Below are 24,167 nucleotides of genomic sequence, written 5' to 3' on the forward strand. Positions count from 1 at the left end.
GTTTGACAGTCAGAACCTTTCTCCCAGAGGGAAATGTCTGTTACTAGGGGGCAAGCATTGAAGGTGAGAGGGGGAAAGTTCAAAGGAGAAGTGAGGGCAAGTTTTTTACACAGAGAGTGGTAGGAATCTGGAACGTGCTGCCATGGGTGGTAGTGGAGGCAGATACAATAGGGGTGTTTAAGGGACTTTTAGGTAAGCTCACGAATATGCAAGGAATGGAGGGATATGGACCAATGGCAGGCAGAAGGGATTAGTTTAATTTGGTATCATGTTTGGTGCAACATTGTGGGCTGAAGGGTCTGCTCCTGCGCCATACAGTTCTATGTTCTGTGTTCTGTGTACAAAGGGAGCACTGTACTGTCAGGGCTTCAACCTTTAGTTGACACAACAAACCATGGCTAGTGGGTGTAAAAAGATTGCAAGGACTACACAAGGATGAGAAAGTGAGTTCTTCCCCACACCCTGAGCGATGTGTGTTCCTCAATCAACATCTAAAATAACCCAAAGATTTGGTCATTGTGGCAGCTTGCTTCTGCCTACCCTGCACTGATGACACGACAAAATAAACTTCATTAGTTGTAAAGCACTCTGTGATGCTCTGAGCTGGCGAAGGGCATGGTTTAAATAAAATATCTTTCTGTATTTAATTAAATTTGACTTCAGCAGTTCAAGAAAGACAGCACACCACCATTGCACAGACGATTAGGGATGGAGCCTAGCCAGCGATACCCACATGCCATGAATGAATATCCAAAAAAATTGATTCAAATACATAGGAAGCAGGAGGACAGCTATGATTTCTGTGCCATGTGACCAAATGATTTGACTCCCAGCATGATAGGGTCCACTTGGCCCCAAAATCTACATTACATTGTCCTATACAAACAAGGCACTTTCACAGCTGTACCTCTGCTGAGAGGGAAATCTGCAGTACAGCAGGTTTGAACACCTGGCGAATGTAAGCTATGTACGTACAATGTTTTTGACATGCTTCACCATCACAGACAGCTTGCCGTTCTCCCAGGAGATGCAGAGTTGTGTGCTTGCTGATAGTTTCCCAGTGTGAGATACGGCTGCTGAAAAACAAGCGAGTGCATCAGAACTGATCAACCATGGTTTGAAAGCATTTTTCTAACTTTCAGGTATTTGCTATTTAAGTTAAACAGACTTTGCCAAGCAGTAATGAGTAGAATGCCAAACAAGATTGTGTGCGGTTGCCTACCTGGGGATGGCAACACAGAGGGTCTTTCGTCATTGGGAAAACGATGAAAAAATGTGTAGACAAGATCACTCTGCAAAATTTGATAACAAAAATTCATATTAAGATGTTGTGTATATTGTATTTCCTCTTTGGCATTGTTAGCACAAGAATTAGGGGTCTAAGGATGACCAAGAATCCATTGTTGATTGTCGGGAAAACCCATCTGGTTCACTAATGTCCTTTAGGGAAGGAAACTGCCATCCTTACCTGGTCTGACCCCCAGACCCAAGCAATGTAGTTGACTCTTAACTGCCCTCTGGGCAATTAGGGATGGGCAGTAAATGCTGGCCTGGCCAGTGATGCCCTCATCCCATGAATGAATAAAGAAAAAAACAAAACTGGAAATTCAGGCAGGAAAGTCAGCACACTCAGTTAATTCTGTCCAGAATACAGTGAAACTTTATGAACAAACCTGTGACGCAAGGACTTGTCTGAAGTCCTTTTGTTAACCCTGAATGTTTAGGCTCAACTTTTTTCTTTTCAGATAAGAAGCCTAACAATATGGTTAAAGAGATAGCATTTGCAGGAGTAATGCAGAAAAAAAAGTCAGCATTTTCTGCCATTCCACTGAAACTGACAGCAAATTCCTGAGTCTGAACATACATAGAGTAATATGGAAATCCATAAGTTGCTATTATTAATACTCTGGCCCTCCAGATGGTGTATTGTTGAAGTTCGCCCAGATTGCAATCTCTAAGCAATCAACAAGTCAAATAATATGCTATTAATCTTCCCGTTGCCCCCTCGTGTTTTGATCCCTGTGGAGACTAATAGCATTTCAAAAAGATATGAATTTCCCAGTGACCAACTCAAGAAGTCAAGATTTTAAGACTTTTGTATAATAAACACTGTAACATCAACATGGATTAATCATGATCTATCAGGCAATTAATACACTAAATGATAGAAAAGCCATGGTATATTTATACACTCTTCATAGAATGTTGTCTTTTTTAATTCATTCATGAGATGTGAACATTGCTGGTTGGGCCAGCATTCATCGCCCATTCCTAGTTGCCCTTGAGAAGATGGTAGTGAGCTGCCTTTTTGAAATGCTGCAGTCCGTGTGCTTTAGGTAGACTTAAATGCTGTTAGGGTGGGATTTCCAATATTTTGACCCAACCACAGTGAAGGAATGGTGATGTATTTCCAAGTCAGGATGGTGAGTGGCTTGGAGGGAAACTTACAGGTGATGGTGTTCCCATTTTTCATGTTGCTCTTGGTGTTCCAGATGGAAGTGTTTGTGGGTTTGGAAGGTGATGCCTAAGGATCCTTGATGAATTTTTGCAGTACATCTTGTAGATAGCACACACTGCTAATACTAAGTGTTAGTGGTGGAGGGATTGAATGTTTGTGGATGTGTTGCCAGTGAAGTGGGTTGCTTTGTCCTTGATGGTGTCAAGCTTCTTGAGTGTTGTTGATGCTGTGCTTATCCAGGCAAGTGGGGAATATTCCATCACACTCATGACTTGTGCCTTGTAGATGGTGGACAGGCTTTGAGGAGTCAGGAGGTGAGTTACTCGCTGCAGGATTCTTACTTTTTTACCTGCTCTTGTAACCACAATTTTTATATGGCTAGTCAAGTTCAGTTTCTGGACAATGGTAATCCCCAGAATATTGCCAGTGGGGAATTCAATGATGGCAACACCATTGAATGTCTAAGAATGACAGTTAGATTCTCCAATTTTGGAAGTGGTTATTGTGTGGCATTTATGTGGCTCGAATATTTCTTGCCACTTTTTGGTCCAAGCCTGGATATTTTCCAGATCATGATACCAATCTTTTCTATTCAGGTTTAAAGGGCCTATTTGGCTTATAGTGGTGGAGAATTAATCACTAGGAATCTTAACAGAAGCATTTAACTTATCAACAAGATATCATTTATTGCATAGTGGTGCTGACAAGTATGAGATATGTTGGCTAGATAATAATAGCTTAGACTCTCAGGAACTAGGAATGACATGAGTGGCTGTGTGGGGGAGTGGCGTTTACAAGGACAGAAAGCTGGGGCGAGGAGTTGAGTGTAAAGTTCCAGTTAGGTTGCATATTGTTCTATTCAATTCAGTGTCCACAAGATGAGTGTATGATGACCTTTGCCCAAAAGATGTACAGTACTCTACCACACAGGGTAACCATTACTGATGTGTTTCATTTCATTGCGATCAAAATGTGTCCATCTATAAACTGAATACCTCACACAAACTGCTGACTATTTACAGATCAGTTGATATCTCTACTGCATACTGAGTAGAATACCGCTGAAGGGCTTTGGAAAACAAAGTGAGATTGAGAATTTCAGCTGGCAGATAGGTTATAGATTGCTACTTGCTTCACTTAGTCTTAACGGCTGCTGCTTCCACTGGATGATTCATAATCAGAAGAGTTGAACTTTGAGCTCTGCTTTCCAAATGCCTCTATTTATCTTGATCACCAAAGCCAGTCAGGATAAATGCTCTCGAAATGAACACAGCATTGGTAAACCAACTACAGCAGGCAAACTCTACCTTTGTTCGCTACGCTTGAATTCCTGACCATCTTTGATAAGATTTTTCCTTACCAAACCCTTTGGTTCAGGAAGAGATATACTGTGTACAGTTTTGGTCTCCTTACTTGAGAAAGGATGAACTGGCACTGGAGGGGGTGCAGAGGAGATTCAGTAGGTTGATTCCAGAATTGAGAGAGTTGGCTTATGAGAAGAGATTGAGTAGACTGGGACTATACCCACGGGAATTTAGGAGTAATCTTATAGAAACATATAAAATTATGAAGGGAATAGATATGATAGAAGCAAGGAGGGTGTTTCCACTGGCAGGTGAAACTAGAAGTAGGGGGCATAGCCTCTAAGTAAGCATCAGCTAAAGAGTTATGAATCTGTGGAATTCCCTGGCCAGTGAAGCAGTTGAGGCTCATTTAATATTTTTAAGGCAAAGATAATTTATTGAACAGTGAAGGAATTAAGGGTTATGGTGAGCAGGCAGGTAAGTGGAGCTCAGTCCACAGAAAGATCAGCGATGGTAGAGCAGGCTCGATGGGCCAGATGGCCTCCTCCTGCTCCTATTTCTTATGTTTTTATGTACTGAATTACATTTGGCCTAAACTAAATGTGCACAGAACTGGACAGTAATATGGGCATGGGTTTGGATTGAACAAAGGGCACCACTGGGAGAGTTCTCACTTCTCCTTTTCCGCCAAATAGTAAATGCGTGCTGCTCACAAAACTCCAAACACCACAGTCAATTCTCAGCCATTACATCTAACAGCAGCAATATTGGAGAATTTTGATCCTAGCCTCTTCATTTAGATAGCTCTCATTATTGTAAGATGAATATTCTATGTGTTGAATGGAATTAACAGTAAAATATGTGCTCCATCATTTTTATTTCGCTGTGAATTGACGCTGCATTTTAAGTTTGATAAGTGTTATACCTCAGGCATCTGATGTAGGTCATATGTTTATTCTACACATGGGCTTCTCGTAGTCTTGTTCACTACAAGATTTTTTCTATATATCAGTAATGCTTGCAGAGAAGTCTTTCATATTCTTTGGATTGGCGTTGAGATTAATCATGGCTGGAGCATTGTAAGATCAATATTAAGACAGATGGTACAAATTCAATTAAAGAGAGGTTAAAACTGGGAGCACAGGATCAATGCAAACACCAATTTTCTGGTGAGATAGATATCTGAATGAATAAATGCACAGAGATGGATTATAGACTTCGATAAAGCCTGAAAATAGGCATAGGGATTATTTTCTATTTGGGAAACTTGGAGTTGTCTGCTCATTTATATGATTATATGTGTGGCTACCCTCAGGGCCCTGTTGAGGAATTGTATGCTTGAGTAAAATCACAAGGTTTAAGCAGTCTGTGCTACTTAGTGCTGGCTTCAAACTCTTCAACAGGAGATCATTTTAACCAGATTAGGTGTTGGAAGTCATGTTGCAGTGAGCTTTCCCCTGATAAAGTGTCAAGAATGGAAGAATAAAGCAGAGAGTGGTCTCCATGATTTGCTGAGGCAGTATTGAAGGGTGAATGGCAGGTGAGGAGGAAGAAAGAGGTATTTTGTTCACAGAGATAGATGAACACTGTCAAAAGGCAGTGGGAGAAAATAGAGGGGGCTAGTAATCCAGAGGCCCAGGTTGATGTTCTGGGCACGTGGATTCAAATCTGACCATAGCAGAAGGTGCAATTTGAATTCAATAAAAAATATGGAATTAAAAGCCAGTCTCATGGCACCAAGTAACCATTGTCAGTTGTTATAAACCCAGCTGGTTCACTAATGCCCATCAGGGGTAGGAAATCTGCCATCCTTTCCTGGTCTGGTCTACATGTGACTCCAGACCCACAGCAATGTGGTTGAATTTTAACTGCAATCAAGATTATCCTAGTAAGGCACTTGATGGGTAATGAATGCTGTTCCAACCAGTGAAACCCACATCCCACGTACCAAAAAAACAGTTGGCAGTGCCATTTGTGTAGCCGCACAGGCATGAATATGGTGCTGCTAGATGTTTGATGACCTCACACGAATGCTCAGAGTCAAAGAAATCTGAATGTTCATAGATCATACCCTCCCACCTACATCATTAGCCTCTCACACTGCTTAATACACCACAGCCAACTCTCAGCTACCAACAAGCTCTCTCAGTCACAACTCAAAGCTAAGATTCATACACTACACCTCACAATTACCTCTGCTACTAGCCTCACATCCACACCTCACAGTGTGGACACAGCTATTCAACTACGTCAATCAAACATATTGCACCCACTCACTGACACACTCGCCTCCCAGTTCACAACTGGTGGCCACAGAACCTGACTGGAGAAAAGTGAAAAGGCTATATATCCTCACCCAATGGAGGAGAATAGTGCTTAACAGCACTGAAGCAGTCATGACTGAGACCATGGCTGCTGGTGGGACTGAAAACTTAAAAATGATAATAACCTCCAGCTAGTTCCTGCTCCCTCCAATTGTGACTTCCTGTAAGAGATGGGCAAGTGAATGTGGTGACATCTGTTTGGCTAATGTGGCTGTCCTAGTTGAATAGCTGACGGAAGGTATGAGATGAGTGTGTGAAGCTTGGAGTAGTGTTACGTGTTTGAAGATACAGGGAAGTGTAGGAATGTTAGGTATAAGTCCTCCCTGTTAGAGGTTATTTCTGTGTGATTGATGGGTGACTGATGCATAGGAAAGAGATTAATGGTGCAGTTGGTAGGACGTGACATTTGAAGATATATTTTTGACCTTGACGACTCATACAAGTTCAATAAACTTATTTGGAACTGATCCCTGGGGCTGGATACCTGCTATTGGCCTCCATGGCTAACAACCTCTATTGCCTGCTGAGTCTTGGTCTGGAGAGCATGAAATCCCTCCTTCTCTCCTTGTGGCATACCTATATCTCCTGAGCAGCACCAAAAACCTTTATCTTATGTTGTTCTATTCTGCAGTGTTTCCAGGTCAGTTTATCATCAACATCAACAACCAGGTATAATGTGTGTCCCCTATACAAGTTACAGGCTAACTTCAAGCAGTGCAGGATAGCTTTAAGCGGTTCTAGTCACTCATGATGCTGGTCCTGACAGATTTGTCTAGCCAGTGAACGTTTAGCATGAGTTAGTGCAGAGATTAGTCGAATGAACAAGAGGTGTGTTTCCTGCATTGCAATAAGCAGACACAAATTACTGTGTACTGTACTGTGTACAGGCCACCCAGGTGGATAGAGTTGTTAAGAAGGCGTATGGTGTGTTAGCTTTCATTAATGGAGGGATCGAGTTCAAGAGCCGTGAAGTTATGCTCCAGCTATACAAAAGCCTGGTTTGGCCACACCTGGAGTATTGTGTCTAGTTCTGGTCGCCTCATTACAGGAAAGATGTGGAAGTGTTGGAAAAGGTTTGGAGGAGATTTACCAGGATGTTGCCTGGAATGGAGGGAATGTCTTACGAGGAATGATTGAGACAGCTAGGACTTTTCTCTTTAGAACGACGAAGGATGAGAGGTGACTTCATAGAGGTGTACAAAATGATCAGAGGTATAGATAGAGTGGACAGCCAGAGACTTTTTCCTAGGGTGGAGGTAGCTATTATGAGGGGGCATAGTTTTAAAGTTAGGGGAGGTAGATATAGAGGAGACATCAGAGATAGGTTCTTTACTCAGAGAGTGGTAGGGGCGTGGAATGCATTGCCGGAGAGGGTAGTGGAGTTGGCCTCATTAGGGGCATTTAAGCGGCTATTAGGTAGGCATATGGATGATAGTATAAGGTAGGGGTGGAGGTTAGATAGATCTTAGGTTTAGGGTGAAAGTTCAGAACAACATCGTGGGCCGAAGGGCCTGTACTGTGCTGTACTGTTCTTTGTTCTATGAATACTGCACCCATTTTCAGGGGCCATCCCAGTTTTGCTCCCATATATCTTAATTGAAGTTTTGTATGACTTACCTTTGCAACAGCAGGTGAACTATGCAGCAAATACTTCACGTACATATTCAACTCATCCTTTCTTTTCCTTGCTAATTCCCTTCCTTTAAATAGTCCAATCAGCGGTTTGTAAGGAAATCTGGAACACAAGAGGTTTCAAAATGAATATTCTACTGGAAGAAATGTTGTGAGAATACCCTGCCTTGCAAATTTGAATTGTTGGATGGATAGGGTGGCCAAATTCAAGTTACTTTTGTAAATGTTTGGCACAGAAAGCCATTAAGAGCTGTGAAACCCTGTAGGTGATTGACTATTTCAGTTGTTGGTTGCAGCCAGTTGGACTAAAAAAAAATTTCTTAACCTTTTGCATATCAAGGACCGCATGGTCTGGTGTGGCATATTTGACACAAGGTATAGTGTTATTGCATACAATGCATCACAATTCCCATTTTCAAAGAACATCTACTGCAACAGTGTGATATTTCCACTCTTCACACCAAACATTCTAAACCCATTGACCAAATTAATTACAAATGTGCTGATTTGTGGATGGATTAATGGTGTAACCGCAAGCCCATAAATGTCAAGCATCATGACAATGATGACATTGATTCCTTTCAATCGTGATCGAATTCCAGTGTTTAGGATTAGAGAGTCCTTTGTTGTCCTGTTTCCCTTTGTCTGTTTCGCTAGTTAGCTAGTATTCAGAGTAAGAGAGATATTTACCTGCAATATAGGAGTTACTAGGGGATAGTTGTTAGACTGCGATCTTCACAGCATTGCTCAAAATGAGGCTAGTACACATTGGTACCTTATCCCACTGGTGCACATGAGAATCTCAGTCCTACTAGCACACTTCAGTAGAATTGAAATTGGCCTTAACCCCTGCATTCTTTGAAGAAAAAAAGCATAAAATCTGCAGTTTTGGACATAATCCGTGTTTTGAAAGACTCATTGCTGCAGGCAGTGGGTCTTCAACCCCTCATTATCTTTATAGTCACAAGAGAATACAGTCCAGTCCCTCCTGACTTACTTTGAATGGTTGTCGTTAGAAGCTTTAGATGTGACATTCCACAGGTATCTCTCTCCCTCTCTCTCCAGACAGCCATATTTACAAATGCAACCAGTAAATAGCAATGGAAAGCAAAACCGTAAAGCTTACTATGTGAGCACTGTGTACTTGTGGGTAGCATACCTGCCTCTGAGCCAGAAGCTCTGAGTTTTGAGTCTCACCCCAAGACCTGATAGCCAAGGAAGGTTCATTCAAGTCACAGCCAAGCAAGCTGCTCCTCAGCCTGTAAATCCTCACAATATGCTTGATGGCAACAAGAGACTCTCCTGGTCAGCCATACTGTAGAAGGCAATGGCAAACCATTAAGTACCTTGCTAAGTTTGATCCCGGGGCAAAATAAATTAACTGCAAGTCCACTGTCACCAATGCCCACTGAGGGGTACGGTTTCTGAAGAAAGAGAGAATGGCAGCCCTGACTATATGCTCCAGTCCTTACAGATGGTCTTGAACCTACCAGATGAAACTAATATATATTGAGCTGTCAAGACTTTGTAATCACTTAACTTACATTCCATATTTAATTTGCATTTGCAAATGCTTTTATATTTCCATAATTTCCCAATGGTTGCTTTAACTAATTTGGAATCCAAATGTTTACTTGATAACAAGCTGCTTGGAAGCTACTGCAGATTAATCAAGGCTTATATTTGATTCTGTGTGTGATTAAACACAACTCTCCCCATCATATTGCTAAGCATCAGCTGAGAAACTGTACGGCAAGCATTATAAAGGCTCTTGTGGGGGTCACACAACTCCTTAGATATAAAACAACAGCCATCAGCAAAAATTCTGAAAGCATTGGGAGCAATGTGAAGAATACAGCAGATAATATGAGGAGTGGGAGTAATTCAATAAAGAATTCAGTATCAGTTACTAATATGCATCTAAAGTATCACATGAAATTAAACTTACTCCTGAAGCAGTGAATTTAACAATCATTGCACATAAATCAAACAAGTTTTTTACAATTTATATTTTAAATGGTTTGGAATGAAATTAATTGTCAGATGTAGTATCATCTTGATTATATGGATTTTACTCTTTACTCTTGGGTGTTTGTATGGGACCATCAGCTTTGTTAAATAAAAGAATGTTCAATCAGAATTAGGCCATTATAGTGTTTTGCACATCATGGATTGTGGAAATTTAAAATTCTCTCCCTAACACGCTGGTGGGGCTGGGTCAACTGGAAGTTTCAAAACTGAAGTTGATACATTTTAGTTAGTCAAAGCTATTAGTGAATATGGAGTGAAGGAAGCTGAATGGAGTTCCTGGGGAGTTACATGTGAAACATGATTGATGCAGAGGCGATGACATTGTTGCTAGATTATTATTTGCAGACTACCAAGTAATGTCCTAATGGATGCATCTTTGAATCCCATCATGGCAGATGATGGAATTTGAATTCAATGAAAATCTGAAACGAAGACCCTAATGATGACCATGACACCATTGTCAATCATCAGAAAAAAGAACCATCTGGTTCACTAATGTTCTTTAGGGAAGGAATTTTTACCTGGTCTAGCCTGCATGTGACTCCAGACCCACAGCAATGGGCAACCTTTGAGCAATTAAGGGTAGGCAATAAATACTGGCCCAGTGACACTGACGCCCCATGAATGACTTTTTAAAAAATTTCAACTGAGTTGCTAAATAAACTTCTCCTGTTCCCATGTAAAATTTTCATCAGGGTACCTCTATGTCACATGTTGCTTTGGTTGTACATGCAAATATGAATGGCACTGCCTCTAGGTGTGTACCAAACTTACAGTTGTGTGTAACAGATTATGTCAATATGTATGTTTTCTCCAGATGCATTACAAGTAATTTCATAGACATGCTGGTTAGAATGGAAGAGTAGGGCAGTGAATGAGCATCAGAATTGTGATTAAGAATTGATTCCATGTGGTGGTTGTTTGCATTTATGACGGTGGAATTAATTTGTTTTTTGATATGAAGCACTATTGCAGAATGGCATAACTTCACACCACAACTGATTTAAATTATAGAATTTACCACAGTTGTGTAGCTCCTCCTGATTATTTGAGCTGATTGCTTTTGCATAACAAAGGTGAAGCTATCTGAAATAACTCCACAAAGGCCAGTATTCCATCAACAAATCACCCTTTATGTACACATGGAGAGTCCTTGACAGTGATCCAGCTCTCACTGTGGCAGGCTGTCTGACACTTGCATTTATATCTGTCAGCTTGGGCTCCCTCATTGGACCAGATTAACAGCCCCAATCAGGGAGCACATTCTCTGAGATCCTCATGGCTGACCTTGTTACAATCACTACACTATCCAACAGGTTAATTAAACAATTTAATAAGATATATTAAAGAGGGAGCTTAAAGCTTATGGAGATGTCAAATGCAGAAATTGAAACATCAATTTCAGTTTTAGCTTTGAATTAAGAGGAGAAAACCAGTATTTTCTTTTATTCATTCTATCGGATATGGGTGTCGTTGACTGGGCCAGAATTAATTTCTGCCCATCCCAATTCCCTTGAGAAGAAGGTGGTGAGCTACCTTCTTGAACCACTGCAGTCCTAATGCTGTAGGTAGACCCACATGCCATTAAGGAAGGAATCTAGAGTTTTGACCCAGTGATACTGAAGGAATGGTGATATACTTCCAAGTCAGGGAGGTGAGTGACCCGAGGGAATTTGAAGGTAGTGGTGTTCCATGTACCTCCTGCCCTTGTCCTTCTAAATGGTAGTAGATGTGGGTTTGGAAGGTGTTGTTAAAGGATCCTTGGTGAATTTCTGCAGTGCATCTTGTAGGTAGTAGACACTGCTGCTCCTGAGCATCAATAGTAGAGGGAGTGGATGCTTGTGGATGTGGTGCCAATCAAGCAGGCTGCTTTGTCCTGGATGGCGTCACACTTTTGAGCGTTGTTGGAGCTGTACCCATCCAGGCAAGTGGGGAGTATTCCATCAGACCCCTGAATTATGCCTTATAGATGGTGGACAGGCTTTGGGGAGTCAGAAGGTTAGTTACACACTGCAGTATTTATAGTCCTTGACCTCTAGTCCCAGACTGTAATAATTCACTTCAGTTTCTGGTAAGTGCTAATCTCCACCATGTTGACAGTGGGGAATTCAGTGATAGGAATGCTGTTTAATGTCAAGGACTGATGATTGGATTCTCACTTGTTGGAGATGATCATTATCCGGCACATATGTTGCATGACTATTTCTTGCCATCTGTCAGCCTAAACCTGGATATTGTCCGGGTCTTGTTGCATTTGGACATGACTCTGTTCAGTTTCTGAGGAGTCGCAAATGGTGCTCAACATTGTGCAATCAGCAATGAACATTGCCATTTCTGACCTTATGATGGAGGGAAGGTCATTGATGAAGCAGCTGAAGATGGTTGGGCCTAGGACACTACCCTGAGAATCTCCTGCAGAGATGTCCTGGAGCTGAGATGATTGATCTCCAACAACCACAACTGTCTTCCTTCATGGCATGTAAGACTTCAACTCATGAAGCAATTTCCCCCACTTCATATTGACTCCATTTATGCTCGGGTTCCTTGATACCACATTCAATCAAATGCTGCCTTGATGTAAGGGTAATGACCCTCATTTTCCATACTTTTTTCCCAAATATAGACTCAGTTTGTAAGGAGGCCAAGATTGGAGTAGACCTAGCAGACACCAAACTGAGCAGCAGTCTGCAGTTTATTGTTGAGTAAATACTGTTTGAAAGCACTGTCAACCATCCCTTGAATCACTTTGCTGATGATCGAGAAGACTGATAGGGTAGTAATTGGATTTGTCGATAGGACATACGTGGTCAATTTTCCACATTGTCTAGATGCTAGGATTGGATCTGTACTGAAACAGCTTGGTTCAGAGGCACAGCAAGTTCTGCAGCACAAGTCTTCAGTACTGTTGCTGGAACATTGTCAGGGCCCATAGCCTTTCTAGTATCCATTGGGTTCAGTGATTTCTTGACATCACGTGGAATGAATTGAATTGGCTGAAGACTGGCATCTGTGATGGGACCTCCAGAGATGGATCATCCACTCAGCACTTCTTTCTGAAGGTTGCTGCAAATCTTCACACTTGACTTTCGTACTGTTGTGCTGGGCTCCCCATCATTGAGGATGGGGATATTGGTGGAACCTCCTCCTCCAGTGAGTTATTTAATTGTTCACTGCCATTCACATCTCAATTTGGCAGTTGGTTGTGGAATTAATTCATTCTATCTATCGCTTACTGATATGTAGTATGGCACGGAAGCAGTCCTGTGTTGTATCTTTGTTATCTTGGCACCTCATTTTTAGGTGTGCCTGGTGCTGTTCCTGGCATGCTCTCCTACAATCTCCTTTGAACCAGGGTATATCCCTGTGGTTATTGATGGGCCACAGTGCCTTGTGGATACTGAGTCTTGAGTTGCTAGATCTGTTTGAAGTCTATCCAATTTAGCATGGTGATAGTGCCACACAACATGATGGAGGATATTCTCAAATATGAAGACAGGTCTTAGTCTCCACAAAGACTGTGTGGTGGTCACTTCTTCCAATTCTGTTATGGACAGATATGTCTGTGACAGACAGATTGGTGAAGATGAGGCCAAATATTTTTTTCCATCTTGTTGACCATAGCCCCAGTCTAGCAGCTTCTTCCTTTAGGACTTTCCCAGCTTAGTTGGTAGTGGCATTGCTGAGCCAGTCTTGGTCGTGAATAATGAAGCAACATAATGGAGTGCATTCTGTGCCCTCACCCTGTCTCAATGCTTTATCTAACTGGTGCTGAACAAGGAGAAACACTGATTCATCAGCTGAGGAGATGTAACATGTTGTAACGAGCAGAAGGTTTCCAACTTGATGCTGTGAGACTTCGTGGGGTCTGGAGTCAATGTTGAGAACTTCTAGGGCAATACCCTCGCTCCCTCATTCCACTGTGCTGCCCCCTCTGCTGGGTCAGTGCAGCAAGTGGGACAGGATAAACCAATGGATAGTGATGGCAGTGTCTGGGACATTGTCTGTAAGATATGATTCGGTAAGTATGACTGTGTCAGGTTGTTGTTTGATTAGTCTGTGAGACAGCTTTCCCAATTTTCCCACTAGCCCCCAGATGTCAGTAAGGAAGACTTTGCAAGATCAACAGGGCTAAATAGGCCCTTGTCATTTGACTGTCTTGATTGATGCTAGGTGGTTCATCCAATCTCATTCCTTTGTCTTTGAAACATTTTAACTGTGTTCTACTTTTCATTCTCGATATCTGTGATAATTATATAATTTTGGTTTAATTATAGAATGGAGTATTACTATAGGATAATAATTACAGAAAAAAACGAACAGAATTTTGGTTTAAACCAATTAGAGTAATCTCAGCATTGTCCCGCAGTATATGCAGGATGCAATTCCAATGGTTACTCTGGCATCCTGGATACTGGTGTCCTCTGGAACAGGCTCCACCTAGCCTTAAGAGTCTTCTGCATGAGGAGATTGCTGGACTACAGTGCACTTCTAAACCTCAGGGAAGTTCTGAATGAACAGTGACTAAGTGTTGGCTTGTAGAGGTAACTGGAGGAACTCCCTGCTCCCAATAACAGAACTAACATTCCAGCTCTTATCCGTGAGCCAGATTGCCTGCTAAATCAACCAGTACCCTGGAGTACTGCAGACTTGACTTGCTAAAGTCGTCAGATTCCCAACATTTCCATAACACCAACTTCAAGAAACTTTGAGAGAAAGCTGAAATTTTCTTTGACAGATAAGTCAGGCTCGGGTTGCAAAAGGTTAATTTCTCTACTTTTAAAAACATTTAAAAGCAAAGGTGCTAAAACAAAGAGAAGCTGGAACTTAATGGGCCACTTTAACTTGTAACTGTCAGTTTGAGACATTAGGGTGGGGAGAAATTTATTAGCACATTCCAGTACCTCCCAGAGAATAACTGCATGTGCAATCTTGGACTGGTTTCATTCACTATGTCATACATGTGGGCAGGCAGGTTAAACAATGTAACCATGCATGGGACTCACATGGAAAGGCCTGATGTTAGTGTGGTTGGTCACCCAAAGATTTAATTCTTTGACACAGATTAAACAGCGTGGGTTGGTGAAAGGGTGGGTGATGTTTTGGGGTGAGAGGCTGCTGGGGAAAGGGGAGAGATCAGAGAATGAACATGCGTTTCCTCTTCCTCCTTCTGGATCTGAACTGAAGGTGCAAATCATTCAGAATTCTTAAGAGGCAAGAGACTCTAAGTGAGCAGCAGGTTCAGTATGTTTAGTGACAATAATTGGTGAGTTGCAAGTAGGCCTGTATGGAGGACAAAAAAGTGTCATCTATGCGGTACATGTTAGGACGATAAGAAATGTGTAAATCTGCTGAGGGAACAGTATAATCTTCAGTCATGCATTCAGTATAGAAAAATCAGCAGAATGGTTTACAGCTCTCATGGCTGTTTTCACCTTCTACATGAAAAAGCAAAAAAATTTCAATGTGTGGATATTTAAATAAATCATTACAAGCAAGGCCAGAAACAGGAAACTAATTTACACACTCCTCCAGCACACAGCTTTCACCACTTGAATTATGAAGGGCTGTTTCTCATTTTGAAACTCACAGGCTGATGAAACATGGAAGCAAATTCTTCAGCTCCAATGCAAATAGGGCTGTACAAATTCATTGCTCTGCTTAATTCCATACAGCGGCCTGGCAGTCTCGAGTTGCATTGACATCGCATTAATTAAATGGCTAGGCAATTGTTAAATCATAAGTGGCATAAAGAAACTCTGAGTATAGGCAAGCCTTAAATGGTCCCATTTCCAAAATCGAGATGTAAAATCCTACCGAATGAAATGACTCAGTGGAAAAAGCCAAGAAATTCATTCAGTGGCAGCAATTGAAAATGTTAAGCAAGAAGCAGGAATGTTAATGTCATTTAAAAGCAAACTCCTGCAGATGCTGGAAATCTGAAACAGAAAATGCAGGAGAAACTCAGCAGGTCTAGCAGCAACTGTAGAGAGAGAAATAGAATTAACATTTTGATGCCATTGGACTCTTATTCAGAACTGCAGAAAGGTTAATGTCATGATTTCTACAAGAGGAAACATATCCTCTATTTTGGAGTCAGAAGCAACAGTTTGACAAATTTGTTTTCTAAGTTTCAGGCTGTATCTGAATGGCCATTCCAGGCTGTGCAGTTGGGTATTAGTGGGCAGCTGGAGGAGGGCTTTGTTGAGTTCTCACAGCCAAATTTAAATAAGGGACTCTACAGGCCCTAGGAGTAGACGTCTAAGAGTAGACGTCTAAGTTAACAATGTGGGTTGCCTCACCTCAGGGGGCTCAAAACTTCAGTCCTGATGTGGATTTTGCTGCATTGGACACCCGCGTGTTTCTTCCTCCCTTGGTGCCTTAATGAATATGCCACGTCTACTTTTGGCTAAAGACATGAGAACTCTCATTTCTTTTTTATTCAGTCATAGGTCGTGGGTATCTCCGGCTAGGGCAGCCCTTATTGCCCATCCCTAATTGCCTAGAGAGCAGTTAAAAGTCAACAATTGCTGTGGGTCTGGCGGCACATGTAGGTCAGACGAAGTAAGGATGACAGATTTCCTTCTCTAAAGGACGTTACTGAACCAGATGCATTTTTCTGACAATCAGCTATGGCTTCATGGGCATTAGGCCCTTACTTCCAGATTCTTTACTGAATTGAAATTCCATCATCTGCTGTGGTGGGAATTAGGGAGATTTCCTGCTCTCTCTTACAAGATAACCAAGTAAGGGAGAGGAGGAGGTTCCAACTTTACTGAATGGCAAGGCAGTGTCAAAGTGCCTGTTAGTAGTGCGGGGAGTGAGGGGTGGTTCTCAAGGCAGAGTGAGGACGGAGGGTGGGGGATTATTGGGTCGAGGGACAATTGCATGGCAGGGGAATGGACTTGATGATATTTTAAAGGAACTGCCTTTAGAGCAGCCAAGACACCTAATCATCATTCCTTACCTCGGTAACTCTGATGCTGGAAAGCAGCAGTGGAGCTGTTTGTTGAGCTCATCAAATTGGTTGAAGTTTCTTTCAATGAAGGTAGCCTGACTCTGCCCTTCTCGTTCTACTTGTATCTTATAAAACTGAAATGAAGTCAGATGTAGGAGTGGTTAGGAAAAGCAGATAAATTCTACCTGTATGATTTCAAAATGAATTATTGTGTGGCAGGAGCCTTGCAGAATATATCCTAAGATTTCAGCATAGATGCTCATTATGTGGGTTCACGGCATTTGACAAGCAGCACTCTTGAGCTACTTAAAGGTTGATAGAATGTAATCTTTCTGACCTCTGTGCATTTTTCACTTAGTTATCAGCATTTCTCAGCTTGCCGAGCGAGGTTTCTTTGCAAAATAACTGCAGTTCCGAAGTCCCCAGAAATATTAAAAGAGGAAAGATATTTTCCACAACACCATATTGGAGTGTAGAGCTCTCATCTGCAGTTAATTAATTCACTGGGTCAACCTTAAGCCAAGTCTAAAAAGGGTTATGATTTGCGTACAAGGAAAGTGGGTCCTTTGTGTTCTGTAAACATGGGACTATGTGAGTGGGATTATTCAAGTCAGCTTGCTTTATGTTTCCAGCTATGTTGGAATCCAGTATTGCCCATTTAATATGTTTTAGGTTTTATGCCCAAATGATGCTGTAAACATTCTGTGATAATATAATCTCTGCTGGTTGGTTAGCCAACTCTGGACCTATTTCTGGAGGTTTCAACACATGACTTCTCAAAGCAAACGACGCTATCATTGGTCCAGCATCCAGCCACATTGCCAACTGCAAAACACCAGCTGGATTAATCAGCATTGTTTGTCAAACAGTCCTTTTACCCACCCCCGTCTCAAAAATGGTTAATAAATAATAATTAGAATTATTCAAAGAATCCTCATTTGTTTCACTGCCCAAATGACTTGTCTCCTGCAATGTTTGAAGCAGTGTCCTGGAGATCAATCTTCAATTCTCAGTGAGTGGAGGACAATCCTCGGAGCTGCCAATTCTGATGGTTCAAACTGACGCATTAGTCACCTGAAGTGGGGAGTCATAGAATTCCGTAAAGTCTCCAGGTTTGACGACCAGTTTGAACCATGCCAGCTATTCTCAGCCTAGGAGTTGGTAACACTGCAACCTTTGGCCTCTGTGCACCATGGAAGGGAAATCTTTGAGTATTATTCAGGACTGTCTACTGGATAAGGCATCATGTTTTACAGGGAGTGACAATGTTCCTTGGGCTTGAGTGCATTGACTTGGCAGTCAGTTTTTTGTTTAGAATTCATTCATGGGTTGATGGCATCACTGGTTGGGTCAGCATTTATTTGTCATCCCTAATTGTCCAGAGGGCAGGGGAAAATCAACAATGTTAGCTGTGGGTTTAGAGTCACATGTAAACTGGACCAAGTAAGGCCAACTGTTTGCTTCCCTAAGATATATCAATGAACCGGATGGGCTTTTCTGACTTTTGGTAATGGTTTCATGGTCATCATTAGACTCTTAATTCCAGATGTTTTTCATTGAATTCAAATTCCACCATCTGTCATGGCAGGATTCAAAACCGGGTTGCCAGAATATTACTTATCTCTGGATTAACAGTCCAGAGAGGCAAGTGAGACTTGTTTAATTTGGGAAACTTGGTCGGCATAGACGAGTTGGACCAAAGGGTCTGTTCCCATGCTGTATGACTCTATGACTCTATAATACCACTAGGCCATTGCCTCCCTGCTGGCCTGCTTTTGACACCCCTCATGAATGGCTATTTGGACAAGGTAACTTAGGGCAACCACTATCTTTGAAACTATTTCTATCACATTGACATTGACAGCAGAAAGAAAATAAATTACTGGTGTCTGATACCTAACTGCCAGCTGGAGTTTAAGTTTTACCATTACTATTACCAGGTATCCTGCAGACTTTAGGGACTGGGATTTCCCTTCCTCTATAATTAAGGATGCCCTCAACCGCATCTCCTCCATTTCCTGCACCTGCCCTCAAACCCCCTCCCAAACAACAAAAAGGATAGAGTCCCCTTCATCCTCACATACCACTCCACCAACCTCAAAATCCAACAAATCATCTTTCGATATTTCTGCCACCTACAATCAGACTCCACCACCAAAAAGATATTTCCTTCTTCACCCCTGTCCACTTTCCACAGGGACTGTTCGCTCAGCGACTACCTCCTCAGCTCCACACTCCCCAACAATTTCTCCACCACACCCGGTACCTTTCCCTGCAACGGCAAGAGGTGTAACACCTGCCCCTACACCTCCCCTCTCATCTCCGTTTAAGGTCCCAAACAATCCTTCCAGATCTGGCAGACATTCACCTGGACTTCACCCAACCTTATCTATTGTATCCGTTGCTCCCAATGTAGTCTTCTCTATATCGGGAAGACCAAACGCAGACTCGGGGACTGGTTCAGGAAGCATCTGTGCTCTCTCCAGTTACCATCCATTTTAATTCCCCCTCCCACTCCCCTGGTGACATGTCCATCCTTGGCCTCCTCCACTGTCAGAATGAGGCCAACGTAAGCTGGAGGAACAACACCTGATATATTGCCCTGGGAGCTTACAGGCTTTAATATTGACTATTCCAGCTTCAAAATCCCTCCACTCCCAGCGTTCCAGCCTCCCCCTCCACCTCATCTCCCTGACCTGACCTAATCTGTCCATCTTCCTATCACCTATCCACTCCACCCTTTCCACTGAGCAATCACAATAACCCCCTACCTATATCCACCTATCACCATCCCACCTACCCTCCCCCCAGCCCGTACCCACTCCCTCTATTTACTTCTAGGTTCCCCTCCTCCTCCCCAGTCCTGATGAAGGGTTTTGGCCCAAAACATTGACTTTCCTGCTCCTGTCTGACCTGCTGTGCTTCTCCAGCTTCACATCTATTGACTACATTATGTGTGTTCATCTTCTGCTGGCATAGGTCAAAGATCCCCATGTGCCCTTTTATTCATTTTGGTGTCCCTGATTTTCTTGCTTATCGCGTCTTTCTTTATTCTTTAATTGGTCCCCTTGAGAAAGTGGTGAAGGGCCCTTTTCTTGAATGCATGCAGTCCATACCGTGTGAGTACACCCACAGTGCTATTCGGGAGAGATTTCCAGGATTTACTTCAGCCGCAGTGAGGCACGGGTGATATTTGTTCAAATAATGGTGTGTAACCTGGAAGGGGAATTGCAGGTGATGGTGTTTCCAGGCAACTACCGCCCCCTTTCCTTCTAAGTAATGGAGGTCCTGAGTTCAGGAAATATTGCTGAAGAAGCCTCGTTGGGTTGTTTTGTCTTGTGGGCAGTGCACATTGTAGCCTCTAACTCAGTTTAACTTGGCACTGGAACCAGTTTCGGAATCATCTTCACCCCTTGGAAGACCTTGGAAACCACACAATCTGCATCTGGTTTCCAAAGAAAATTAAACTCTCGCTCCTACAGCCAAGGGTGCAAAGCAGTTTTTGAATTTGCATATATTATTTAGAAGTGTGAGCTGCTTGTGGACTTTCAGTAACCTCTGTTCATATTGTACCCTGCACGTTCAGATTGACCTTTCTAAAAAGAGACTGAGTGATTTCACAAAACTAAAAGCGAGTTAGTCTCAGAAAGAATTTTCCACAACTCATAATTACAAACTTTTTCAAGTCTAGTGCAACCCAGTGTTAAGCATATGTCTAAATCTCCATGGTACTTACATAATCCTTATGGGGAACAATTTTCTTCTCATAACCACACACTGCCACACACCTTATTAGACCGTCTGTCTCTAATGTATACTTTTCTGGTGCAAAGGACAGGCCTGGCTGGACACCTGGCCCTGCCAATTTCATCTGCGCTAAGATGTGGGCGACAAAATTAATTCTCACCGGTAGGCTTCTCAGGCTTTCCTTTATCAAGCTGTAAATGAAAGGAATTGATTTCACTGGTCTGTGTCATAGAATGTTAAACATGATCAACATCCAATAAACACCTTCAGTTACTCTGGAACATTTCCAGTGCTCTGGCCTGAATTCTGTTTTTAATGATCGTGCATTGTGAGTTCAGTCAAATTTCACACACACTGGTCAGTGATTTTACTGGTGAATAAATGTGAATCTTTTACAATTACTTCAGCACTGCAGGGGGACTTAGAATTGCTAATTGTTTTGCACAGATTTGTAAAAATTCTGTATATCTTACATGTGAGTTTTGAATTTCAGTCTTCACTGGTGAGTTATGACGAGGTCAGCTTAACATCATTGCATAGGCGGCGATAGTTAATATTATTTACAGTCAATATTTAAGAATGTATTGACAATGTACAATATATTTAGTAAATGAGGCTGGGGAAATAATAATGGAAATCAGTAAATGGCAGAGGAGTTGAATAAATATTTTGCATCTGTCATCAGGGTGCAGTAATAGTGTTCTGAAAGTACTAAATAATCAAGGGGCCTTAGTGGTGAGAGATGGAGGGAGGAAATAAACACAAGAACTATTACTAGAGAAAGATTCTGGGGAAAACCGAGGGTAGGAGCATTAGGGGCTAAAGGCCAATAAGTCCCTTGGACCTGATGGATTGCATTTTTTCAGCAAAGGAATTGCAAAAGCTTAGCTATCACAGATAATTCAGACTGCTCCACATATTAAATGGACTGTTCCAAATTCTATTATCAAACTTGAGTTCTATTGATTCTATTCAATTTTCTTTTTGAAATACTTGGGTGTAAACTGTTAATTCAAATAATCCATGTTAATGCAACACATATGCTATTACATATTTCTCAGCAACCCTTCTATATTTAAATAATTGATTGGAGAGGGCTTACTGCCAAGTAATCCTAGAGGAACTTGAACATGGTCCCAGCCATTGACTGCTTTGCTTCATTAATCAGCTATTTTACTGTAGTAATTATAAAGCTTATTTGTTAAGGGTTGGTGTAAGTAGCTGTCTAATCTATGGTACAAACTTACTTAATTAAATTTATCGAACTTAGACACAGACAGGTAGGATAGTGAATAGGAAAAGCAAAAACCCAACTTTCAACCTTGTGAAGTAAGAGGTGGCCTGTGCATCCGAGTCCTTTGGTCGCAAGTTATTGTAAACGTACTTCAGGTCCTGGACCTCAGCCAGCTCAGGAAGTCCAGCTGACAGCATCTGAACAGACAAGAATGACAGATCTGTTATTGCTAAATTATAGAGTCAGTGCCATAAGCACTAATTACATACCATGCCATTTTTTTGCATACAGTGGCCTCCAGGAAGCTGGAATTGTGCTATTTTTCTCATCTGCTATAGTGAGGTGTTTGGCCCTCATTTATTTGGTCTAATCTTGACATTCAAATCTTTCTCATTATTAGCACATGATGGGGGTCTGAAAATAGGGCTGGAACTTACTAGTGTGGGATGATGATGTACATGTTGTATGTCTTTACTTAAACCTTTCCCTGCACCCTCAGATTGAAACTAATTCGAAATAACTTGCATTAAGTATGCCTTGGTGACAACATGGCTTAGGCATCTGGAAATTTAGTGAATTCTGTGGCCAGCAATGTATCACATGAGCCAGTGAAAGTTAAACTTTGAGAAAATAAAGAGGCAAAATAGAATGAGATCAGATGTAGAATGAGAAATAAATAGATTCAAAAGTTTGGATTAAGAGACAGAAAGGAAAAGCAAGAGAAAAGCATTCAAATCTCCAGTAATAATTCGCTGCCTGAAAGAACTAGACTGTACTATTTAAATTATTTCTTTTCTGGGCCAAAGAGCTTGATTGGCTATCATTAATGATTGTCCCAGCCTTAAAGGGGAGTCACGCTGTTAATAGGTTTAACTTCCGGCAGCAAGTTTAGTCAATAATTAATATCCAAATCTAGCAAATTCTCCAGGGTATGATACTGTTTGTGAGAAGCTCAAGGTTGACAGTGTATATTGACCAGAAAGTTCTGAAATTCACAAGGTCATGATGCATTACCTAATTCCATGAATGTGCTGGACAATCTGTACATTAATAATCCTGCCTGTCATTCACTGTTGTTTTCTGCAACTTGTGGTCGAGTAACACCAAGGGACATTAGGGATGGGCAATAAATACTGGCCTAGTCAGCAAAGTTCACATCCCATGAACAGCTTATATTAAAACAAACAAAAATCCTTGCAATTCCTTAATAATGGAAAGGCGGGAGAGGAGGTTCAGGTTGAGTTCGTGGTTGGGTTGGGTGCAAAGGGATTTTTTCTTAAATGTCAGATCATCCAGCAGGCCAGTGTTATTATGCACAGGATGATCCAAAGTGTGTGAAGCTTACCACTGCTCTGAGGTGATAAGAGGCATGACTTTTGGGAGGCACGGTGGCACAGTGGTTAGCACTGCTGCCTCACAGCGCCGGGGACCCGGGTTTGAGTCCAGCCTCGGGCGACCGTCTGTGTGGAGTTTGCACATTCTCCCCGTGTCTGCGTGGGTTTCCTCCGGGTGCTCCGGTTTCCTCCCACAGTCCAAAGATGTGCGGGTTAGGTGGATTGGCTATGCTAAATTGCCCGTAGTGTTCAGAGAGGTGTAGATTAGGTGGGTTATAGGGGGATAGGTCTGGGTGGGATGCTCTGAGGTTCGGTGTGGGCTTGTTGGGCCGAAGGGCCTGTTTCCACATTGTAGGGATTCTATGACATTACTTTTGCCCATTGGTTCTCAAAAGTGTCAAACTGCACTGTTGGGAGCCCTTAACACTTGGATATTGTTGCCTGAAGCACAGTGTAGATGCTGTGACCCTGGAGGAACAGCGTACACATACAACATTTCTTGCAAATGGAAAGTTTATTATATAAATTTCTCCACAAATTATTTTGGAGATGTTTGAGAACAGTAACCAGCTAAATGTGTATCACACAACTGGCTCACTAAATTATAATGCAATTGTCATGGTACATACTCTGTTACTGGGTGTCCTGTTCTTGCAGGTTGACTGTTCCTGATGTGTAAGAGCACTGCGATGAGCTATTCTACAGAATAGTTGGAAAATTTCGTTACAAAAGCTAACTCATTTCAACAAGCAAGTCTAGGAAGTATTAGCTTGGACCTTTTAAATGGCAACTCAAGGAGGACATCTGTCTTCTACGATTGCTAAAATTTGTTCATACATGCAACGGTAATGGCTTTGCTGAGGTAGAACTTTTCCTTTGCTTTTATGCTGAAGCTGCTAAGGATGGAAAATAGGATGGGGAAATTAGAAAAGCACATAAATGCTTGCTTGATGGCTAAAGATATTGATGGTGAAAAGCTAAGCTTGATTAATTCTCGATTTTGAGTCTTTAGATTATGCAGAGACCAGCTATCAGCTGCTGAGGGCAGGAGTTAGATACTGATACACAATATTTTCAATATACTGCTTGGTGACAGAAAGCAACACACGCTCTTCACAGTCACACACTCTTCACACTCACTTCACACA

General features: G+C 41.9%; 1 protein-coding gene across 1 annotated transcript in view; it reads right to left on the reverse strand.

Annotated features, from left to right (window-relative positions):
• Positions 1 to 963: 963 nt before the first annotated feature.
• Positions 964 to 24,167, reverse strand: part of LOC125485812 (phosphatidylinositol 4-phosphate 3-kinase C2 domain-containing subunit beta-like) — a 140,991-nt gene continuing 117,787 nt past the window's right edge. The window contains exons 24-29 of the mRNA XM_048610566.1: positions 21,773 to 21,882; positions 20,441 to 20,642; positions 16,714 to 16,838; positions 7,704 to 7,821; positions 1,223 to 1,292; positions 964 to 1,076 (exon numbers count right to left, since the gene is read on the reverse strand). Coding sequence (XP_048466523.1) covers positions 964 to 1,076; positions 1,223 to 1,292; positions 7,704 to 7,821; positions 16,714 to 16,838; positions 20,441 to 20,642; positions 21,773 to 21,882 — 738 coding nt within the window. The remainder of the gene's footprint in view (positions 1,077 to 1,222; positions 1,293 to 7,703; positions 7,822 to 16,713; positions 16,839 to 20,440; positions 20,643 to 21,772; positions 21,883 to 24,167) is intronic.

Source organism: Rhincodon typus, chromosome 22 (assembly GCF_021869965.1).
Source record: "Rhincodon typus isolate 14 chromosome 22, sRhiTyp1.1, whole genome shotgun sequence".
NCBI lineage: Eukaryota > Metazoa > Chordata > Chondrichthyes > Orectolobiformes > Rhincodontidae > Rhincodon > Rhincodon typus.